General features: G+C 44.3%; 1 protein-coding gene across 1 annotated transcript in view; it reads right to left on the reverse strand.

Moving 5' to 3' along the window:
- The window catches only part of LOC126267877 (Down syndrome cell adhesion molecule-like protein Dscam2), a 1,296,028-nt gene that overhangs the window by 620,682 nt on the left and 650,916 nt on the right, over positions 1 to 24,430 (reverse strand). The window contains exon 7 of the mRNA XM_049973186.1: positions 492 to 636. Within this exon, the coding sequence (XP_049829143.1) occupies positions 492 to 636 (145 nt within the window). The remainder of the gene's footprint in view (positions 1 to 491; positions 637 to 24,430) is intronic.

A 24,430-nucleotide genomic window follows, 5' to 3' on the forward strand; every position in this document is an offset into this window, starting at 1 on the left:
TGTGCGCCCATTTTCATGATAACCCTTCAATTATTGTCTTTCAATAAAAGTGTAATTTCTGTTCGTCTCATTGCGTATTTCTTTCAGTTACCACGTGCACTGTACTGTAGCATGTTTTCCTACGTATGGTCCAAGTTTCAATGGGCGATATTACTTAGCAGTGACGCATCACGCGAAAACATTTTGCGTCCTTCAGTTTTGCACAACAGTGTAGATGGTGTTGTTTTTAAAGAGAAACGCTGCAGACGTAAGGGGTAGTTGTTGCGAAAGTCTATTACGAATCAGATGTATTCATAATTTCGGCTCCTCTCTCGTGTTCTTCCTAGGTTATCGTTACAGCATTATATGTTTCCAATTTCTTGAAACACGAGAAATACTAGGAATTGCAGTCGCAGCTGCAGCCGTAGGTGATGAGTGAAGCGCTATCTGATCAGAAGGCGCTCGGCGGTGGGCGCGGCGCTGCGGTAGAGCGCGTGCGTGGGCGGGCCTACCTGCCGTTGGTGGGCAGCGGGAAGCCGTCGAGCGTCCAGGTGATCTGCGGCGTGGGGTTCCCAGAGGCGCTGCACTTGAGGGAGACCGCCGGCCCCGGCTGCAGCGTCTGCTCGATGAAGCTGTACAGCAGCACCGGCGGTGCGTCTGCCAACACACCGCGAGGCGTTCCTTATCACTCCGTGGCCGCTTCCCTTTCCTCTACACAGGGCGCCGCAGTTACTTCGGCCACCCCACACTACTTTTAGTCAAGAAACAAAGTAAGAGAAAAATTGTCAGGTAAATGTTATTTAGCAGGCAGGGAGGAATGGACTGACATTTCGGATCTTTGCTCGTTACGATGTGTTTCTAAATAACATCCTTTGTATTTTACTAGCTGCATACCTGGCATTGCCCGTGTTTGTATTTATCCCCATCTTCCATTAATCCGTCTCCTTCTTTCCCCTCTCTGTCCTCTCGATCCACATCCTCCCTCCCCACCCCCACCCACCGTCTATCTCTTCCCACCCCTCTCTCTGCTCCTCCCCCTTGTCCATGTCCTCCTTCCTCCTCTGTCCATCTCCTCTACCCCCCCCCCCCCCCCGGAGCAGTTCCCTATCTCCCCCCTCCCTCTCTTCGTCTGTCTTCTCCTCCCCCCTCTCTCTGCTCATCTCTCCCTCCCCCTGACTCTGTCCATCACCTCCTCTTTCCTTCCTCTCTGCATCTGTTTTCCCCTCTCCCTCTCTCTGTCCATCTAAATCTACATCTACATACATACTCCGCAAGCCACCTGACGTGTTCTCCCTTCTATTCCAGTCTCGTATTGTTCGTGGAAAGAAGGATTGTCGGTATGCTTCTGTGTGGGCTCTAATCTCTCTGATTTTAACCTCATGGTCTCTTCGCGAGATATACGTAGGAGGGAGCAATACACTGCTTGACTTGTCGGTGAAGGTATGTTCTCGAAACTTCAACAAAAGCGCGTACCGAGCTACTGAGCGTCTCTGCTGAAGAGTCTTCCACTGGAGTTTATCTATCATCTCCGTAACGCTTTCGCGATTACTAAATGATCCTGTAACGAAGCGCGCTGCTCTCCGTTGGATCTTCTCTATCTCTTCTATCAACCCTATCTGGTGCGGATCCCACACTGCTGAGCAGTATTCAAGCAGTGGGGAAACAAGCGTACTGTAACCTACTTCCTTTGCATTTCCTTAGGATTCTTCCAATGAATCTCAGTCTGGTATCTGCTTTACCGACAATCAACTTTATATGATCATTCCATTAAAATCACTCCTAATGCCTACTCCCAGGTAATTTATGGAATTAATTGCTTCTAGTTGCTGACCTGCTATATTGTAGCTAAATGATAAGGATTCTTTCTTTCTATGTATTCGCAGCACGTTACACTTGTCTACATTGAGATTCTATATGCCATTCCCTGCACCCTGCGTTAATTCGCTGCAGATCCTCCTGCATTTCAGTACAATATTCCATTGTTACAACCTCTCGATATACCACAGCATCATCCGCAGAAAGCGTCAGTGAACTTCCAATGTCATCCACAAGGTCATTTATGTATATTCTGAATAGCAACGGTCCTACGACACTCCCCTGCGGCACACCTGAAATCACTGTTATTTCGGAAGACTTCTCTCCATTGAGAATGACATGCCTGAGTTCTGTTATCTAGGAACTCTTCAATCCAATCACACAATTGGTCTGATAGTTCATACGCTCTTACTTTGTTCATCAAACGACTGTGAGGAACTGTATCGAGCGCCTTGCGGAAGTCAAGAAACACGGCTTCTACCTGGGAACCCGTGTCTATGGCCCTCTGAGTCTCGTGGACGAATAGCGCGACCTGGGTTTCACACGATCGTCTTTTTCGAAACCCATGCTGATTCCTACAGAGTATATTTCTAATCTCCAGAAAATTCATTATACTCGAACATAATATGTGTTCCAAAATTCTACAACTAATAGACGATAGAGATATAAGTCTATAGTTCTGCACATCTGTTCGACGTCCCTTCTTGAAAACGGGGATGACCTATGCCCCTTTCCAATCCTTTGGATCGCTACGCTCTTCTAGAGACCTGCGGTACACCGCTGCAAGATGGAGCGCACGTTCCTTCTAGTACTTTGTGTAAAATCGACCTGGTATCCCATCAGGTCCAGCGGCCTTTCCTCTTTTGAGCGATTTTAATTGTTTCTCTATCACTCTGTCGTCTAATTCGATATCTACCATTTTGTCATCTGTGCGACAGTCTAGAGAAGGAACTACAGTGCAGTCTTCCTGTGTTCCTCTGTGAAACAGCTTCGGAAAAAGACATTTAGTATTTCGGCCTTTAGTCTGTCATCCTATGTTTCAGTATCATTTTGGTCACAGTGTGTCGGAACATTTTGTTTTATTCCACCTACCGCTTTGACATAAGACAAAAATTTCTTAGGATTTTCTGCAAAAAAAAAAATATATATATATATATATATATAAATCCGAGCATCGATCCCAGATTATGCACTTCCCATCCAATTACCGTGGCCGTTGTGCTAATGGCGCCCTTTTTTGTTGCATTTTGTTCGGTATTGTTCGTTGCGTTTGGTGTGTGCGGACGTCACAAGACATCCGTTCAAATTGATCTTTGATTCCTTTACTCAGTATTTTTGTCACAGAGTGCGAGCAGCCCTCTGACCGAACACGGTGAGCTACCGTACCCCTGCCTGTGTCGATCTCCTTCTCTCCCTTCTGTCTCTTTTCCACCTCTCTGTCCATCTCCTCCTTCGACACAAAAATGTTCTGGGCTTGGTACCGCGTCGTAATGTAAAAATTACTACTGCTATAGAAAAACCAACGTTTCGGCCACAAATGCAGCGGCCTTCTTCTGGGTCTAATGGTGCGTTCTAGCTATGCAGTATCCATTATATTTTTTGTTGTTAGTGTTCACTGCGCATCCCATTACGTCATAATTTTATAAAGGTAGTTAGTTTCATTGGCACTTAAGTAAGAAGGAGAGGGAACTTTATTTTTATACGTTATTGTGGTGGAGGGGGAACGTGACCTCCGTTGTCCATTGGCTCTTATGTACCATCATTGGTGGTCACCGTCGAATGAGAAGTTGGCTGCTGTTTACCAACTGCTGGACGTCGGCCGCTCGGCGGCAGTTACTCGCCGGTAGTGCTCGTGTCTTGTGTTGACAGTGCTGTCTGTTGGGCTTTGGTTGCTGGCAGCCAAGATGGGGCAAGCCTGAGTCCATCCTCCCTGTTCATGTTGTTAGGGTGTTTAAGTATTTCGATGGCCTCTCTGATCTTGCGTTTCGTCATAATTGGCTGCTTGGCCAACACACAGGCTTCGCTGAATTTTATTTCTTTTCCGCAGTCCTGATGACGTTCTGCCATTGCGGATTTGTTGCGTTGCCCAAGACGAATATAACGCTCGTGCTCCCGAATACGCGTTGCTATTGGCCTACCAGTCTCGCCGATGTATGCCTCTCCACCTTGTAAACGCCTGCGGTGTATAATGCATCCACCTTGTCCTTGGTGGGGTCTAGCACGTCCTAGATCCTACGACCACTATAGAAGATAGGCTGTACTCCAAGGCGGCGAAGGTGTTTTCCTATTTGGTGAGTAACGTTTTTCACATAGGGTAAGCGCACCGTTGGCTGCAGTTTGTCTATTTTCTGCTTATCTTTCTTGCTTGTGTTCGTCGACAAGGCTGAGTTTGTCCTCCTTCCCCCCTATCTGTCCGTCCATCTCTTCCTGCTCTCCATCTCTCCACTTTGCCACACCCACCCCAATAGGAGGCTGATGGTTCTCAGACCTGCAGTTTCCAAATGGTGCCTCTATACCTCATATGGTCCGAATCGTTTCGGGATTCAGTGTGGCCTTTTTACCTGTGCCTTTATTTGTATACACACATGTCAAATGTATTTAACATATTTCACACTAATTTATACGCATGTTTCACCCGTATTTCTAGCGAATTTCGTGATGCAATTTCATTTTCACGCAGCTCAGTGTTTATGACGTCGTGTTTAGTGGAATATGTGTCATAAAATAACTTAATATTCCTGGCATATTCAGTGGTATATTTGCGAATACTGTCTGCAAAATGTGTCGCGCATATAGTTATTAGTGTTGAAGTCATGGTTGCGGCGTCAATTTTACTGGATGAACAGTGAAAACGTAGTAAGGGATAAACTTTTTCCTTTCATAATTTTGTGGGGGATTTCAGCGAGAGAAAGTTTGGTAAAGGTTTGAAATTACGTGTAAAGTTTGTTGCAGTTTGTTGCAAGTCGCTACTGCAACTGCTCTCATCTCAAATACTTTGTGAATAAAGTATGGGCATGACGCGTTATGAACTATGCTGCTTTCTCTCCCCCACCCAGTTGAGAGGTAGGCACTCCTCGTCCCCACAGCAATTCTTTCCAGGCAGTATGTGATATGTGGACCACGTTGAGATGAAATCGGTCTAGTGATGTAGCAGGAGATGTGGAACATACACACATACATTTTTACAGTATATATACAGATATAGGTACTTCCATTTTTGTAATATGTATGGATTCGATGATAATCCACGTTCCCTCCTCAAGATTTGTTCAACAATCAATCACAGTTACCATTCAAGCAAACATAACGTTCATTTGTTATAATTATTGCTACGGTATTTCGCTGAAAAATATCATATAATGTAGAAATATACTGCAGTTGTATTGTTATGTAAACACAACGAACCAAGAGCTCTTGTAAAGTGACTTACTTACTATGATTCCAGTTAATGAAGCCATGATCTACGTAGCAGATGTTATCTCATAGGATTTAGCTGCTCTTTTTATACTTTGTCTTACTGATAGTTCCACGGGACAATGAATTCCAGCAAGTTGATGAAGCCACAGAGGGTAACCCTGTGTAACTATTTGTAGTATCGTTCCGAGAACCGATCGCGGTCCTCTGGTTTGGAGCCGAGTGGAAGGCTTAAACCAGAGGCTCAGACGATTCTGCGGAGAGCTGGGGTGCAAATTTCTCGACCTCCGCTATCGGGTGGAGAAATGTAGGGTCCCCCTGAATAGGTCAGGCGTGCACTACACGCCGGAAGCGGCTACGAGGGTAGCGGAGTACGTGTGGAGTGCACATGGGGTTTTTTTAGGTTAGAGAATTCCCTCCCTAGGCCCGACAAGACGCCTCCTGAGACGCGGCAAGGCAGGAGTAGGCAAAATGCAACAAGGAATAACAATATTAATGTGCTAATAGTAAACTGCAGGAGCGTCTATAGAAAGGTCCCAGAACTGCTCTCATTAATAAACGGTCACAACGCCCATATAGTACTAGGAACAGAAAGTTGGCTGAAACCAGACGTAAACAGTAATGAAATCCTAAACTCTGATTGGAATGTATACCGCAGAGATAGGCTGGACAGTGAAGGGGGAGGCGTGTTTATAGCGATAAGAAGTGCAATAGTATCGAAGGAAATTGACGGAGATTCGAATTGTGAAATGATTTGGGTGAAGGTCACGGTTAAAGCAGGCTCAGACATGGTAATTGGATGTCTCTATAGGCCCCCGGGCTCAGCAGCTGTTGTGGCTCAGCACCTGAAGAATAATTTGGAAAATATTTCGAGTAGATTTCCCCACCATGTTATAGTTCTGGGTGGAGATTTTAATTTGCCGGATATAGACTGGGAGACTCAAACGTTCATAACGGGTGGCAGGGACAAAGAATCCAGTGAAATATTTTTAAGTGCTTTATCTGAAAACTACCTTGAGCAATTAAACAGAGAACCGACTCGTGGCGATAACATATTAGACCTTCTGGTGACAAACAGACCCGAACTATTTGAATCAGTTAATGCAGAACAGGGAATCAGCGATCATAAAGCGGTTATTGCATCGATGATTTCAGCCGTAAATAGAAATATTAAAAAAGGTAGGAAGATTTTTCTGTTTAGCAAAAGTGACAAAAAGCAGATTTCAGAGTACTTGATGGCTCAACACACAAGTTTTGTCTCAAGTACAGATAGTGTTGAGCATCAGTGGACGAAGTTCAAAACCATGGTACAATATGCGTTAGATGAGTATGTGCCAAGCAAGATCGTAAGAGATGGAAAAGAGCCACCGTGGTACAACAACCGAGTTAGAAAACTGCTGCGGAAGCAAAGGGAACTTCACAGCAAACATAAACATAGCCAAAGCCTTGCAGACAAACAAAAATTACGCGAAGCGAAATGTAGTGTGAGGAGGGCTATGCGAGAGGCTTTCAATGAATTCGAAAGTAAAGTTCTATGTACTGACTTGGCAGAAAATCCTAAGAAATTTTGGTCCTATGTCAAAGCGGTAGGTGGATCAAAACAAAATGTCCAGACACTCTGTGACCAAAATGGTACTGAAACAGAGGATGACAGACTAAAGGCCGAATTACTAAATGTCTTCTTCCAAAGCTGTTTCACAGAGGAAGACTGCACTGTGCTTCCTTCTCTAGATTGTCGCACAGTTGACAAAATGGTAGATATCGAAGTAGACGACAGAGGGATAGAGAAACAATTAAAATCGCTCAAAAGAGGAAAGGCCGCTGGTCCTGATGGGATACCAGTTCGATTTTACACAGAGTACGCGAAGGAACTTGCCCCCCTTCTTGCAGCGGTGTACCGTAGGTCTCTAGAAGAGCGAAGCGTTCCAAAGGATTGGAAAAGGGCACAGGTCATCCCCGTTCTCAAGAAGGGACGTCGAACAGATGTGCAGAACTATAGACCTATATCTCTAACGTCGATCAGTTGTAGAATTTTGGAACACGTATTATGTTCGAGTATAATGTCTTTTCTGGAGACTAGAAATCTACTCTGTAGGAATCAGCATGGGTTTCGAAAAAGACGATCGTGTGAAACCCAGCTCGCGCTATTCGTCCACGAGACTCAGAGGGCCTTAGACACGGGTTCACAGGTAGATGCCGTGTTTCTTGACTTCCTCAAGGCGTTTGACACAGTTCCCCACAGTCGTTTAATGAACAAAGTAAGAGCATACGGACTATCAGATCAATTGTGTGATTGGATTGAGGAGTTCCTAGATAACAGAACGCAGCACGTCATTCTCAATGGAGAGAAGTCTTCCGAAGTAAGAGTGATTTCAGGTGTGCCGCAGGGGAGTGTCATAGGACCGTTGCTATTCACAATATACATAAATGACCTGGTGGATGACATCGGAAGTTCACTGAGGCTTTTTGCAGATGATGCTGTGGTGTATCGAAAGGTTGCAACAATGGAAAATTGTACTGAAATGCAGGAGGATCTGCAGCGAATTGACGCATGGTGCACGGAATGGCAATTGAATCTCAATGTAGCGAAGTGTAATGTGATGCGAATACATAGAAAGATAGGTCCCTTATCATTTAGCTACAAAATAGCAGGTCAGCAACTGGAAGCAGTTAATTCCATAAATTATCTGGGAGTACGCATTAGGAGTGATTTAAAATGGAATGATCATATAAAGTTGATCGTCGGTAAAGCAGATGCCAGACTGAGATTCATTGGAAGAATCCTAAGGAAATGCAATCCGACAACAAAGGAAGTAGGTTACAGTACGCTTGTTCGCCCAATGCTTGAATACTGCTCAGCAGTGTGGGATCCGCACCAGGTAGGGTTGATAGAAGAGATAGAGAAGATCCAACGGAGAGCAGCGCGCTTCGTTACAGGATCATTTAGTAATTGCGAAAGCGTTACGGAGATGATAGATAAACTCCAGTGGAAGACTCTGCAGGAGAGACGCTCAGTAGCTCGGTACGCGCTTTTGTTAAAGTTTCGAGAACTTACCTTCACCGAAGAGTCAAGCAGTATATTGCTCCCTCCTACGTATATCTCGCGAAGAGACCATGAGGATAAAATCAGAGAGATTAGAGCCCACACAGAAGCATACCGACAATCCTTCTTTCCACGTACAATACGAGACTGGAATAGAAGGGAGAACCGATAGAGGTACTCAGGGTACCCTCCGCCACACACCGTCAGGTGGCTTGCGGAGTACGGATGTAGATGTAGATGTAGATGTAGAACCCATCTGGTCCTGCCATCGCTAATGTAATATGGAAAAATTCGTGCAATCGGCTCCACAAGAAGCAAATAAGAAAGCACCTTGATTTTATCGATATGTGAATCATTACTCGGTAAAATGATTTTATAATAATTCTTACGTTATGTGATTAATGTGAATCAAACAATGTAGTTTACTATGGAAATCAAAACGACAGCAAAATATCCTTCTCTGTTTTTTTTTTTTTTTTTTTTGTATTCTGATAGACATATGAACAGTGGGACTATAAGCTATTTCGCAAAGTAATTCAACAGATATTTATGTAATGAATCCAGACATCACCCACAGCAAACGGAGGTGTCACTGTAAGCTTGGCAGAGCGAAAAGGATTTGCTCGCGCAGCACCTACAAGGCGAGTTAAAAATATGAGGTAAGCCATCCAGAAAAACCACTATTCAGGTAAAGAAGTAAACAGAGTTCTGCGAGCAAAGAGGAGGCCGAAGAACAAGGATTAAACAAGATGCAAGGACACAGTTGCCCTTCCTTTCAATAAACATGTAATTGAAGTAAGGTCAATATGATTTTGCAGAAACATAACAGTAGATCGAATTTTAGACCAATAAGGAAAATACGTCAGGCCCTCAGATCTGTAAAGGATAAACGCCCTCCTCCATCAAAATGGGGAATATGTTAAATTTCATTTTCGTGTGGCAAGGTGTAATGGCTATAGCTTATTTTTGATATTCAATGACGTGTTACACTTCATAACTGTACACTGGATATTTTCAAACAGAAATCTTCAATAGTCAATAACTTTACGCCACAGAAGTTCTGAGTTCAAGTAATGTGGTTTTTGGTTTCCAGTAGTGTTGTCGTCGTAATTTAAAAAAATCAGAGAGAGAGCTAAGTTTGAGAGTCGTATTTGGTTATGCTGCTGAAGGGTCTGGAAATGACTTGCAGTACACATAGATGCAAACGCACAGGATGTAGCATTTTCGTAATATGATTTTGTAAAGACTGCTACTACAAGTGTAGATTGTAGAGGAAGTATTACTCGTATAGCTGCCTTGCTTGCTAGTGCGTAAATTATGATCAGTTTGGAAGAGGCACACTTTTACTATGAGTTTTTTTATTGGTTCCGGTCAATCAGTTTAATTATCGTGACGAGATTAAGTAAAATTATCTGCTCAGATGGCTTGCACTCGGAGCTGAAATTTCACTATTCCTTTATCATTTCAAGTAACGCATTGTATGCGGAGTAATATTTAAAAATAAGAAATGAATATTTTAAACATTGATGTAATTGTTAAGGAATGAGTTTCATAATTCACAGTACAGTTTTTAAACGATAGTCTCTTCTACATCATTCAGTGGGCTCAGTTTCTCCCATCGACTCAATCTTGAAAGTTTTATTTTCATATTGTGTGTTGCCGATTGCATTCAGCGAACGCAATTGCTCAAAACATAAAGCATGATGTACTTAGCATAGCAGCTTTTACTTTATTGCACTTGGCAAGGTTTTTCTATAGCGGGTGTGCTGCTACTCTGCATTTTAATTTTACCACTTTCGAGTAGTACCGAGTTTTCTTTACCACAAGTTGTCATGAAAATTTGTAAGTGGCATTTTAACATCAGTCAGGACACAGTACAATCGTCCACAATCAATCTTTGCAAATTGTTATCAGGTTCATTTCAGACGAGTTTAGTTAAGATCTCATTTACCTTGTCAGTCAACCTCGTTCTTACTGCAGTGCAATGTATTCGTGCATGTACCATTTAGCGTTCGAAATTTTATTTGGTCAGCTCGAGTAATCAAATTTACAGGGAATTTTCGCAGAAACAGTTTCTATAGTTATTCCTTCAACGTTTGGTTTATAATTTTGTGCAGAGTTTCTACTCACATAGTTTTGTTTGTTGGAACTGTTGGAACGCATTGTAGCACTATTCACTGCCTCGCACTGCACGACACAGAACTCCACAGGGCAGTTTCTTTGGTATTGCGTCTTTTAATTATTTTTGTTAAAAGCTAACTGCAGTACAGCTATACAATTTCAGTTCGATTTGGCTTCTCGTTTTGTAAGTAGGCTGTTTAGGTTTTTATATTGATAATGTCACGTAGCGCTCTGTATGAAAATCACTGGCTGTGCTGTGTGCAGTCTGTGGCTGGGTGGCATTGTTGTAATATTCGCTATTGTAGTGTTAGGCTGTTGGCTGTTAACAGCGCCAAGCGTTGTGCAGTTGGAGGTGAGCCGCCAGCAGTGGTGGAGGTGGGGAAGTGAGATGGCGGAGTTTTGAGAGCGGATGATCTGGACGTGTGTCCATCAGAAACAGTACATTTGTAAGAATGGATGTCATGAACTGCTATATATATTATGACTTTTGAACACTATTAAGGTAAATACATTGTTTGTTCTCTATCAAAATCTTTCATTTGCTAACTATGCCTATCAGTAGTTAGTGCCTTCAGTAGTTTGAATCATTTAATTACCTGGCAGTAGTGGCGCTCGCTGTATTTCAGTAGTTCGAGTAACGAAGATTTTTGTGAGGTAAGTGATTTGTGAAAGGTATAGGTTAATTTAGTCAGGGCCATTCTCTTGTAGGGATTATTGAAAGTCAGATTGCGTTGAGCTAAAAAAATATTATGTGTCAGTTTAAGCACAGTCATGTATAATTTTTCTAAGGGGACGTTTCAGATTCACCAGATACATCACTTGCATTGTTCAGATTCACATTACAACAAAGACACTCAAGAAAATTTAGAAGTAGGGAACCAGTCTACATGCACAACAAAAACAACAACAATAAAAGGTCTGTGTTGGAGCTACATATAGGAGCTTTAATATACATCTGAAAGAACACGAAAGTCTTTGCCAACTAGACAAAGTACAAAAAGCAGCTGTAGCGGAACATGATCTTTATTTACAGAGAGAAACTATTAACCATAGCTACGCAGACAAGCAATCGAAACATATAAACTCAGGAACAGTTTTAACAGTACAGAAGAACCAATGAAACACAGTGATATACGGACAGTAGAGCTACAGAACAGATAGATAAGTTTCTGTCTTTGGCAGACTATAGCCCGATAGTCAAGTTTTATTTTTGACTAGGATTATCTCTTCCGACCTCGTGGAGAGAACAGAGAGAAACTATTAACCGCAGCTACGCAGGGAAGCATTCGGAATATACACTCCTGGAAATTGAAATAAGAACACCGTGAATTCATTGTCCCTGGAAGGGGAAACTTTATTGACACATTCCTGGGGTCAGATACATCACATGATCACACTGGCAGAACCACAGGCACATAGACACAGGCAACAGAGCATGCACAATGTCGGCACTAGTACAGTGTATATCCACCATTCGCAGCAATACAGGCTGCTATTATCCCATGGAGACGATCGTAGAGATGCTGGATGTAGTCCTGTGGAACGGCTTGCCATGCCATTTCCACCTGGCGCCTCAGTTGGACCAGCGTTCGTGCTGGACGTGCAGACCGCGTGAGACGACGCTTCATCCAGTCCCAAACATGCTCAATGGGGGACAGATCCGGAGATCTTGCTGGCCAGGGTAGTTGACTTACACCTTCTAGAGCACGTTGGGTGGCATGGGATACATGCGGACGTGCATTGTCCTGTTGGAACAGCAAGTTCCCTTGCCGGTCTAGGAATGGTAGAACGATGGGTTCGATGACGGTTTGGATGTACCGTGCACTATTCAGTGTCCCCTCGACGATCACTAGAGGTGTACGGCCAGTGTAGGAGATCGCTCCCCACGCCATGATGCCGGGTATTGGCCCTGTGTGGCTCGGTCGTATGCAGTCCTGATTGTGGCGCTCACCTGCACGGCGCCAAACACGCACACGACCATCATTGGCACCAAGGCAGAAGCGACTTTCATCGCTGAAGACGACACGTCTCCATTCGTCCCTCCATTCACGCCTGTCGCGACACCACTGGAGGCGGGCTGCACGATGTTGGGGCGTGAGCGGAAGACGGCCTAATGGTGTGCGGGACCGTAGCCCAGCTTCATGGAGACGGTTGCGAATGGTCATCGCCGATACCCCAGGAGCAACAGTGTCCCTAATTTGCTGGGAAGTGGCGGTGCGGTCCCCTACGGCAGTGCGTAGGATCCTACGGTCTTGGCGTGCATCCGTGCGTCGCTGCGGTCCGGTCCCAGGTCGACAGGCACGTGCACCTTCCGCCGACCACTGGCGACAACATCGATGTACTGTGGAGACCTCACGCCCCACGTGTTGAGCAATTCGGCGGTACGTCCACCCGGCCTCCCGCATGCCCACTATACGCCCTCGCTCAAAGTCCGTCAACTGCACATACGGTTCACGTCCACGCTGTCGCGGCATGCTACCAGTGTTAAAGACTGCGATGGAGCTCCGTATGCCACGGCAAACTGACACTGACGGCGGCGGTGCACAAATGCTGCGCAGCTAGCGCCATTCGACGGCCAACACTGCGGTTCCTGGTGTGTCCGCTGTGCCCTGCGTGTGATCATTGCTTGTACAGCCCTCTCGCAGTGTCCGGAGCAAGTATGGTGGGTCTGACACACCGGTGTCAATGTGTTCTTTTTTCTATTTCCAGGAGTGTAGATACGCGTTTCAAAGTTTTACTGACTTGCAGAGTAGTCACCAGCATTGTGTTTCACCCGTTGCCAGCGACGTGGAAGTCGTAGGATACTCTTAGCAGTGCCCGTTGTGTTGACAGCTCGAGCGGCGCGGTCTATTGCCCGACGAATTTGTAGCAGCTCTGAAGCGAATGCCGTGAAGTGCTTCCTTCAGTTTAGAAATCGAGTTGAACTTACGAGGACTTAATTCAGGGGAATTCTGTAGGTGGTATAGCGGGGAATTCTGTAGGTGGTATAGCACTTAGGAGCCCCATCAGTCAAACAAATCAGTAACAGCTTGCACTTTACATGCTTGAGCATTGTCCTGCAAAATGATGGTCAGGTCCTGCAGGAAGTGTCATCACTTTTGTCTCTAAGCTGGTCGTTGGTTGTGTTACAAAAATTAACAGCATAGAGGCAGAAGTGATGACACTTTCTGCAGGACCTGACCATCATTTTGCAGGACAATGTTCAAGCACGTGCAGTGCTTGCTATTACTGATTTCTTTGACTGATGGGGCTGCTAAATGGTATACTACTTACAGAACTCCCTTGACGTAAGTCTTCCTAAGTGCACTTTCCTGATTTATTTTGTACGAGCTGTAAATAAATAGTTGACACTATTAAAATACCAACCCTCGTATAATAGGTGTTAAAATATTTTTTATTTTTTTTTTTACTGACATGTTTCCTTGTCATTGCCAGTCGGATTTTATGCCCTCTGTATCTGTGCTATCGTTATTTATTTTGCTGCCTCAATAACAAAACTTGTCCACTACTCTAAATGTCTCATTTCTTCATCTAATTCGCTGATTTAATTCGACTACATGCCATTTTTCCGCGTATTACTTCCGAACATTACAATCAGAGCTTATCCTACGTGATACGTCGGAGGAGCGGATATATTGTTTCTCTGTCACGGAGATGCGTGTCAAACGAATTAAATACACTGAAATGTAATGACTGGGGTCAACAGAAATGAAATTGATCAACGTGGAATGACTTGAAAGCGTATCAGTGAAAAGACGTGAGAAATACCGAACCTGCAACGCAAATTCCGGTCTGGTAGAAATTTTATCTGCCGCAATATAACAACTACTTTCGACTTCAGCATTTTCTGAATGTTTCGTTAACATTATTTCGTCGAACTGACTTTCATTCACTTCAGTCTCATCGATTCCATCTACAGGTCACTTCACAATACTTATAGCAATTACAAAAATGTGCTGCTATTTCATGTGTAACAAAAGATCGAGGAGAATTACAGAGAATGTAAGAGATAGTTCGAAATTTCGATTTATGCACAAGTTGTGTGACGTAAGTGAATATAGGGACTCTCGTATACAGTATTATGCATGTCAGAATTTAACAATCGTCCGTCATCGCAATGCAGAGAATATTCCTTTTGTAGGGCTATGTCAAAGATCTTGTGTATTTCCATCTTTATTTTCCTCCTTCCCCGAAAACAATTCCAGAACTCACAAAGCGCATTTCTAAGGCGTTCACGTCGGTGACTTCACATATGCGTCAGAATGTATGGCGTGAAATGGTCTCCGACTGATCGAAGTCATGTAGAACACCCATGGTGCATGTAAAACACTTAAATCTTCATTTACATGCTAAGTAATTCTTACAGATGTATCATTATTCGTTAAATAGTTATAGCCGTTTGTAATCTTTATGTTCAGTTTGAATGGCCCTGCCAGTGAAATAATTCAGTTATTTGTATCCGTGCAGTGTTATCTGCGGAAATCATCTAGATATTTCACTTAATCAGTTGCTCAATGATTTTCCATAGCAAATTCGGCCGCTAACTGAACACGCTTTATATTTGTATGTATGCTACGCAATGCACGATAAATATTCATCGCCTTTAAGATGATCTGAGCAAACTTGGTTCAGCATCCGCTTTCCGAACTGCCGCTCGCAGAGCACCATTTGTTTGCACCTCTCGCTCTCTCCTTCTGCCTATTCCCTCCCTCCAGCCCCTCTTATCCTGCCTACTTCCTCGAGCGCTTTGTTTACTTCCATTAAGAATACGCGCGGAGAGATTCTCAGACCTCGGTCTGATATTTCACGTTTCACCCTCGACTAATTTCAAAGACTACTGCTGCCCCCCCCCCCCTCCCGCCCCACCCCCCCTCCCCCTCCAGCGCCGTGTCCATCCGGCCGCCTGCAGGGCTGCGGAAGACTCCATCCTTTCAATCTCCGGCTTGTTTTGTTTCGGAATCTTAATGTCTTCCTCCCCCTCTCTTCCTGCACACCCCTCTTCGACGGTATTAGACCTGATTACCCGCCCTTAGCGACTGATTAAATTCTCTTAAATTGAATTTACTTCGCTCGGGGGGATTTCCTTTGCCGAAAATTTATTTGCTACGTAATTTTCTTTCTTCCTGCTGTCGAGGTGAAAGATGCGACAACTTTGGAAGACTTTGTGATTTTGGACGAAAACAAACTGCCGTAAAATCACTTTGTCGTAAGTTGGAGAGTATCGGTAACGAACTGGTTTAGTCGAAGACAAGTAAGCAAGGAGCGGAATGTGATTTAAATTATATACCAAGGAGGGCTACAGAGAACAGATTGCAAATTAACTACAATAAAATAGCGCATACGGATTCTGAGAAATTTTGTAATGAGGGCATAATCAATTAAATGGCGAAATAGTTTGTTATTTTAGGAAAGTGCAAATATATTAAATGGTTTTCTGGAAGTATCGACTGGCCCTGAGGCGAGCGTGTTAAGCGCAGCTCTCGGGATGCACGGAGGTGAACCAGCCACACATGGAATACGCCTTGCATACTAACGACATCAGCTGGTGAGACGGCCAGCCCGGTTGTGGAGTTTTGGTAGTTTGTCACATCCAACTACGTAAGTACCGTGCTGGTACCGCCATCCGCCCCAGATACACGGGACGCAAACACTTAGGAAACTCTTTCACACTTGAACATTAGATTTACTCTAAACACAGATGGTGTACACAGGTTCCATCCCGTGTAGAGTGCCAGAACTCCTTAGTGATGTTATTTACTTTGTAATTTTGGTTTCAATGAATAAATAACCCTAATCTGAGTCGTCAGTCTTCTGGTTGGTTTGATGCGGCTGTCACGAATTCATATCCTGCGTTAACCTCTTAGTCTTCGAGTAGCAATTCTTGCACCCCACGTCCTCAATTATCTGCTGGATGTATTCAGATCTTTCTTTACAGTTTCTATCCGTTACAGTTTACCCTATCACCATGGAGTTTCTTCTCTGATGCCCTAGCAAATGTCCTACCTTGTTTCTGTCAGTTTTTTCTATATACTCATTTTTTTGCTGATTCCGCGGAGAACCTCTCCATTCCTTTTCTTATCAGTTCACCTAATTTTCCACATTCTTCTGTAGTAGTACCACATATTCTGTTTTCTCGTAGTCCATATTTATTTACCATACAACGTTGAGTACGAAACGCACATTCTCTGAAATTTCTTCATCAAATTAAGGCCAATGTAGACTTCTCTTGGCGAGGAATGCCCTTTTTTCCAATGCTAGTCTGCTTTTTACGTCCTCTATACTCCGTCCATAATGGGTTATTTAGCTGACTAGGTACAAGAATTCCTTAACTTCACCCACTTCGTGACCACCAATCCTAATGTTAAGTTCCTCGCTGCTTTCATTTTTGCAACTCCTTATTACTTTTGACTTTCTTCCTTTCAATCCATACATTGTACTCATTAGACTGTTCATTCCATGCAACAAATCCTGTAATTCTTCTTCACGTTCACTGAGAATAGCAATGTCATCAGCGAATTTTATCACTGATATCCCTTCGGCTTCAATTTTGATCCCATTCTTGAACATTTCGTTTATTTTCGTCATTGCTTCTTCGACTTATAGATTGAACAATAGAGCCTAAAAACTGCATCCTTGTCATACACCTTTCTTAATCCGAGTGCTTCGTTCTTGTCTTCCCCTCTTACTGTTCCCTCTCGTTCTTGTACATATTGTATATTACCCTATAACTTACTACGCTTTAATTCAGAATTTCGAACATATTGCACCATTTTACATTGTCGAATTCTTTTTGTAGGTCGACGAATCCTGTGAGCCTCCCTTGTTTTTTCTTCAACCTTGCTTGCATTATCAAGCGCAATGACAGAACTGCTTTTCTGATGCCTTTACCTTTCCTAAAGACAAGCTGATAGTCTAACTGTTCATCAATTTCCTTTTCCATTCTTCTATGTATTATTCTTGTCAGCAGCTTGGATGCATGAACCTGTTAAGCTGATTGACTGATAGTTCTCGCATTTATCTGCCCTCGCTATTTTCGGAATTGTGTGGATGATATTTCTCCGAAAGTGCGATAGTACTTTCGATAGACTCGTAGATTTTCCTCACTAGCCTGGATAGTCTCTTGGTTGCTGCTTCCTCGGCTGATGTAGAAATTCCAGTGGAATGTTATCTATCCCTCCTGACTTATTTGCTTTGAAGTCTTCCAGAGTTCATTTAAATTCTGATTGTAGTACTTGATTTCTTACGTTTTCCCTATCAACTCTTCTGTCAAACAGACAAGTCCTCACCCTCAAAGAGCTCGTCAGCGCAACCTTTCAGCCTATATCCTCTCTCTTCTGCGTTTAACAGTGCAATTCCTATTGCACTCTTAATGTTAACAACCTTCCTTTCAATTTCATCGAAGGTTGATTTGACTTTTCTAACTGAAGAACCAGTCCTCCCGACGATCATTCCTTTTTAGATTTCTTCGCATTTTCCCTGCATGCAGGTTGCCATGGCTGCCCTGCATTTGCTATTTATTTCATTCCTAAGGCATGTGTGTTGTATTCTCGTTTTTTATGAACATTGTAGTACTCCTTTCTTTCGTAGATCAATTGAATTATTTCATCGGTTACCCATCGTTTCTATCTTCCTTTTACCCCTGTTCATCAGTCAAACATCCATGACTGCTCTTTTTAGAGATGTCCATTCCTCTTCAACAGTAATGCTTATTGAGCTATTAATTACCGCAGTATTAACATCCTTAGCGAATTTCAAAAGCGTCTCGTTATTCCTCAATACTTTCCCTACTCTGACTCTATTATGTTCTGTGGTATCATATTTTACGAGAACATTGTGCAATCAGAAATGGTACTGTCACCTTAGAAAGAAAAGCTGTCAAAACGATCTGCAGTGTCAGTTTGTAGTCATATAGGTGGCTGTTGTTCTAGCATCTCGAAATTATGTCTCGACGACTCCCTGTGGGTCTAAATGTACTCCCTTATGAGATTTTTCGTCAGTAGTGCAAATCCCTTTTAAGCGGATCTTCACTCCGTTCTTCACTTAATAAACAACACAGTAACGATGATATTTTACCTACGTGATAAAGTGGTATGGAAGCATGCCGGTGGTTAAAAAAACATTCAACACCTTAAGATTAGATTTATTCTTTAAAGTCAGTACCGCCATTACAGTATTGTTTATTTCCAGTGTTACATTTACACTTACACAATCATGATTTCGGCTTCAAAGCGCCATTATCAAGTGTTTTATGTGTTACAAATTTCCTAAGGTGGCATACTGTCGTATTAAAATACACTATTTGACACATTGTCCAGCAGTCGATATTTCTGGCAGTCAAGATGGTGTACTCAGTAATGAAACAAAGCAGTAAGCTCTGCCAGAAATATCGACTCTTAGACAATGGCCGGGCGCTGTGGCCGAGAGGTTCTAGCTGCTTCAGTCCGGAACCGCGCTGATGCTACGGTCGCAGGTTCGAACGCTGCCTCGGGCACGGATGTGTGTGATGTCTTTAGGCTGGCTCTGAGCACTATGGGACTTAACTTCCAAGGTCATCAGTCTCCTAGAACTTAGAACTACACTCCTGGAAATGGAAAAAAGAACACATTGACACCGGTGTGCCAGACCCACCATACTTGCTCCGGACACTGCGAGAGGGCTGTACAAGCAATGATCACACGCACGGCACAGCGGACACACCAGGAACCGCGATGTTGGCCGTCGAATGGAGCTGGCTGCGCAGCATTTGTGCACCGCCGCCGCAGTGTCAGCCAGTTTGCCGTGGCATACGGAGCTCCATCGCAGTCTTTAACACTGGTAGCATGCCGCGACAGCGTGGACGTGAACCGTATGTGCAGCTGACGGACTTTGAGCGAGGGCGTATAGTGGGCATGCGGGAGGCCGGGTGGACGTACCGCCGAATTGCTCAACACGTGGGGCGTGAGGTCTCCACAGTACATCGATGTCGTCGCAAGTGGTCGGCGGAAGGTGCACGTGCCCGTCGACCTGGGACCGGACCGCAGCGACGCACGGATGCACGCCAAGACCGTAGGATCCTACGCAGTGCCGTAGGGGACCGCACCGCCACTTCCCAGCAAATTAGGGACACTGTTGCTCCTGGGGTATCGGCGAGGACCATTCGCAACCGTCTCCATGAAGCTGGGCTACGGTCCCGCACACTGTTAGGCCGTCTTCCGCTCACGCCCCAATATCGTGCAGCCCGCCTCCAGTGGTGTCGCGACAGGCGTGAATGGAGGGACGAATGGAGACGTGTCGTCTTCAGCGATGAGAGTCGCTTCTGCCTTGGTGCCAATGATGGCCGTATGCGTGTTTGGCGCCGTGCAGGTGAGCGCCACAATCAGGACTGCATACGACCGAGGCACACAGGGCCAACACCCGGCATCATGGTGTGGGGAGTGATCTCCTACACTGGCCGTACACCTCTGGTGATCGTCGAGGGGACACTGAGTAGTGCACGGTACATCCAAACCGTCATCGAACCCATCGTTCTACCATTCCTAGACCGGCAGGGGAACTTACTGTTCCAACAGGACAATGCACGTCCGCATGTATCCCGTGTCACCCAACGTGCTCTAGAAGGTGTAAGTCAACTACCCTGGCCAGCAAGATCTCCGGATCTGCCCCCATTGAGCATGTTTGGGACTGGATGAAGCGTCGTCTCACGAGGTCTGCACGCCCAGCACGAACGCTGGTCCAACTGAGGCGCCAGGTGGAAATGGCATGGCAAGCCGTTCCACAGGACTACATCCAGCATCTCTACGATCGTCTCCATGGGAGAATAGCAGCCTGCGTTGCTGCGAAAGGTGGACATTGTGCATGCTCTGTTGCCTGTGTCTATGTGCCTGTGGTTCTGCCAGTGTGATCATGTGATGTATCTGACCCCAGGAATGTGTCAATAAAGTTTCCCCTTCCTGGGACAATGAATTCACGGTGTTCTTATTTCAATTTCCAGGAGTGTACTTAAACCTAACTAACATAAGGACATCACACACATCCATGCCCGAGGCAAGATTCGAAACTGCGACCGTAGCGGTCGCGCGGTTCCAGACTGAAGCGCCTAGAACCGCTCGGCCACAGCGGCCGGCTGATGTCCTTATGTTAGTTAGGTTTAAGTAGTTCTACGTCTAGGGACTGTTGACCTCAGATGTTAAGTCCCATTGTGCCTAGAGGCATTTGAGCCATTTTTTAGACACTGTGTCTAATAGTGTATTTTAATACGACAGTATGCCTTCTTAGGCAATTTATAACACTTAAAACACTTGATAATGGCACTTTGAAGCCGAAATCATGAATTGTGTAAGTGTAAATGTAATACTGGAAATAAACAACAGTCTAATGGTGGTACTGGCTTTAAAGAAATATATTATGACTGTGATCCCGCATAATGAAAAAAATTATTATAGTTATTCTTGATTCAGACTGATGGGTACGCGGATTGCGTCCCGACTAGAGTGCCAATTCCGTGGAAACGTTGTTTACTTTGCATTTTTTTTTCTGAATAAATGAATAACTGCAATTTGACTCATAATTCTTCTGACTAGCTTGATTCATCCCGCCACGAACTCCTCTCTTGCGCTGACCTCTTCGTCTCATTGCAGCATGTATGTTGTATTGATAATCTACATCAATGGAAAATGCAAAATTGAAAACTTTGGCAGCTGGTGGATGAATTGGGTGAGGCTGCACAGCGATTTCATAGCGAAACTGGAAAGGATAGCACTCAGGGAATTGTTGGATACCATTCGGTGTACCCTGTTGGACACAAACTATGCCTCGCAAAGAACGCGTGAACAATATATGCAGATGTCAGAAATAGTGAGAGAGTATGTAGTTGGGCTCAAAGAAGCGGGGTGGAGTAATCGGCGAATCGCTCGACATTTGAATAGGAGCGAGGCCGCTATTCGACAATGTTGGCAGGTATGGGTGAAACATGGCCGAACACAGTTCAAGAAGTAAACGGTCGACCTAGAGAGACAACAGAACGTGAGCACCGAGTAATCATCAGAGAGGCACTCAGAGCCCCGGATTCGTCATTACCATCGATCGACGTGCAACTGATGCTTCGGTGAAGAGACGGACACCAATAGTCGGGTTACAGATGGAAGCCTGAGCTCAAGGCGTCCCTTCCGCCGACTACCATTGATCTCCGTACACCAACAAGCCCTTTTGCAGTGGTGTCGGGCACGACATTCGGCGGGGTATCTCAACTGGAGTAGAATTATCTTCAGTGATGAGCGTCCCGGACAGCGATGGGATACCAGTCTGACTGTCGCCCACTATTTGGTCCTATTGTCAGGAGTGATACTCTGGGTTGCCATTTCATTTCATAGAAGGGTCTCTTTGGTTGCTATCCACGACACCATTGCAGCACAACGGTACGTCGACGATATTCTACGCTCCGTTTTGTTGCCCTTATTGGCAAACCGTCCTGGGCTTACATACCAGTGAGGTAATGCTGGACTGAACACTGTTTGTCTTCCGACTTGACAAACCCTACCTTGATCAGCGAAGTCGTCGGATCTCGTTCCAATTGAGAAAGTTTGGAGCACTGTTGGCTGGGCCCCACCAACCTGTTTGGGATTTTGACGATCTGACTCGCCAGTAGGATAAAATTCGGAGTGATATCCCCCAAGAGGACATTCAGTAACTGTCAATCAATGCCAAGACGAATGGCCGCTCGCATAAGGCTCGGAGGTGGACCGAAGCGTTATTTACTTGCTCAATTTGTGAAAGTCTTTCTCTTGAATAAATCAATCCTGCAAATCAGGAATCTTGTACCGCCATTTAGAATGAGAATAATAAACTCCATATTTACAAATTTACGTTATAAAGTTTGCCCATGGTTTACATATTTTACTAAAAAATCATTGTTTACCTTGCCGCCAATGTCAAGGTTTTTAAGGACGGAGCACATGTTGGGGTTGAGGATGAATGGGACAAGAAAACGATAGTGTCGTTTTGAAAGGAACCATCGTTATATATCAAATTGAGTGGTACAATGGAAAATCTAAACCTCAAAGGCGGGAATTAGATTCGAACCACAGGCCTCCGGATGGAGAGTTCAATGTCTTAGCACTGTGCCCCGTCGCTAGGTAACCCAATGACTGCATACAGAAGTTACTCACGTTTGTCTGTATTACGTCGTTCAATGTGTGTGCCATAGCTTTCTACTTGTTTCTATGGCTTTTCAATAAGCATTCTGTGATCATTGTCTGTAGTGACTCCTTGACGGCTCATATGCTGCACAAACCCTAGAAAATAATTAATTAAATATGGACGCCTCTTCTCCTACAGTGTTTATTGTTAATTCGATAAAGAGACCTTGATTAATGACTTGAACTCGATAGGTGGTAATCGGAGGCGGATTAGTTGAGAACTCCTTGCATTTAGAAAAAGTTATTGCTCCAGAGAGGTAAGATTCGGTAATTCAGTTTCAATAATGTTACCACCACCAGCAGCACACATAAGACAGTGCGTGAAGTATCTACTGATCGTAACCTGAATGATAAAAAGAAGAGCAGGATGGCCTGCTGAGGGTACGGAAAAGGAGGAGTTCCCAAATGAGATTTCCAGTTCCCGCATTCGTTTCTGTACTCTAGGACACTAAAATGCGGAAAATGTTACATTTCTGTTAATCCACCTTAAATTGTACTACTCCAAATTTTTCAAAGGAAGTCACAATTTTTAGGCTGTGCGTTACTTAATTACAATTGTTAAATCTCCAGTGGTGTGTTATATACCAAATTAAATACATAATGTCCTGTTTTTTACACTACTGCGACCGTAACGAGGTTTAGTAACCTAGGGTAAACCAAACGAAACCTCCAGAAAAAGTTGGTCGGAAATAGTTGATTGGAACGTTTTCAATTTGTTCCTGGACCAGTATTCATCGTTTGCGAGAAAAATTAAAAATTTTGAGCCATGGTTCGTAAGTGTACAGCGCGTCCGTTCGATAAGTTCCGACACTGATTTTATCCTGTTGCTTAAGCGACGTTAGCGAGGAACTACGGCTGCAGTTTGAACTGAGAACTGTGAACAACAGAGTGCATTCGAACAGTCATTTGTGAACGGGGGTGGAGAGTAGTGAGTAGTAGCCGTGCTGAGTCACCGTTGTTGTGGCGCAAACCACAGTGGAACCACATCTCTAATGTAACGTGTTCAATACATTCTCCAGAACGTTTTGAAGAAGAGAAAAGTGTGTGCAAAGTTTGTTCCTAAAGCCTTGGCTGCCAAACAAAAACAGCGGCTCGTGGACCGTCCGCCGCAACTTGGGTGAAACGCAGAACGTGGACAATCCCTTTCTGGGAAAATATCATCACGGGTGACGAGACATGGCGCCATCAGGAGGGCTACCAAAAAACGACAAAGCGCAGAAATTTAATTTTCTTCTTCAGCTTGTGTCACACTTACATTCAAAAATTTTTATTTTTGATGACCAGTTTACGACTTTATTATCCATTCTCAAACCATAGCCTTCGTTTTACATGTTAACGCATATTTCCACCAGTGCACACACCTATACCATAGTTATAAGTGGTATTTTTGCTTATGTACAGAATAGTAGAACTTGTTGAGGAACCACTAATTGCCTTTCTGTACGTATGTAAAAACCGCAGTTATGGCCGTGGTACATGTTTGCACTGATGGAAACGTACGTTAACAAAATGAGATTTTCACTCTGCAGCGGAAGGTGCGCTGGTATGAAACTTCCTGGCAGATTAGAACTGTGTGCCGAACCGAGACTCGAACTCGGGATCTTTGCATTTCACAGGCAGACGCTCTACCAAATGAGCTACCCAAGCACGACGCACGCCCCCACGTCACAGATTCACTTCTGGCACTACCTCGTCTCCTACCTTCCAAACTTCACAGAAGCTGTCCTGCGAACCTTGAAGAACTAGCACTCTTGGCAGAAAGGATACTGTGGAGACATGGCTTAGCCACAGCCTGCTGGATGTTTCCAGAACGAGATTTTCACTCTGCAACGGAGTGTGCGCTGCTATGAAACTTCCTGGCACATTAAAACTGTACTTCATGCCA

The sequence above is a fragment of the Schistocerca gregaria genome, chromosome 4 (assembly GCF_023897955.1).
Source record: "Schistocerca gregaria isolate iqSchGreg1 chromosome 4, iqSchGreg1.2, whole genome shotgun sequence".
In the NCBI taxonomy this organism is placed as follows: Eukaryota; Metazoa; Arthropoda; class Insecta; order Orthoptera; family Acrididae; genus Schistocerca; species Schistocerca gregaria.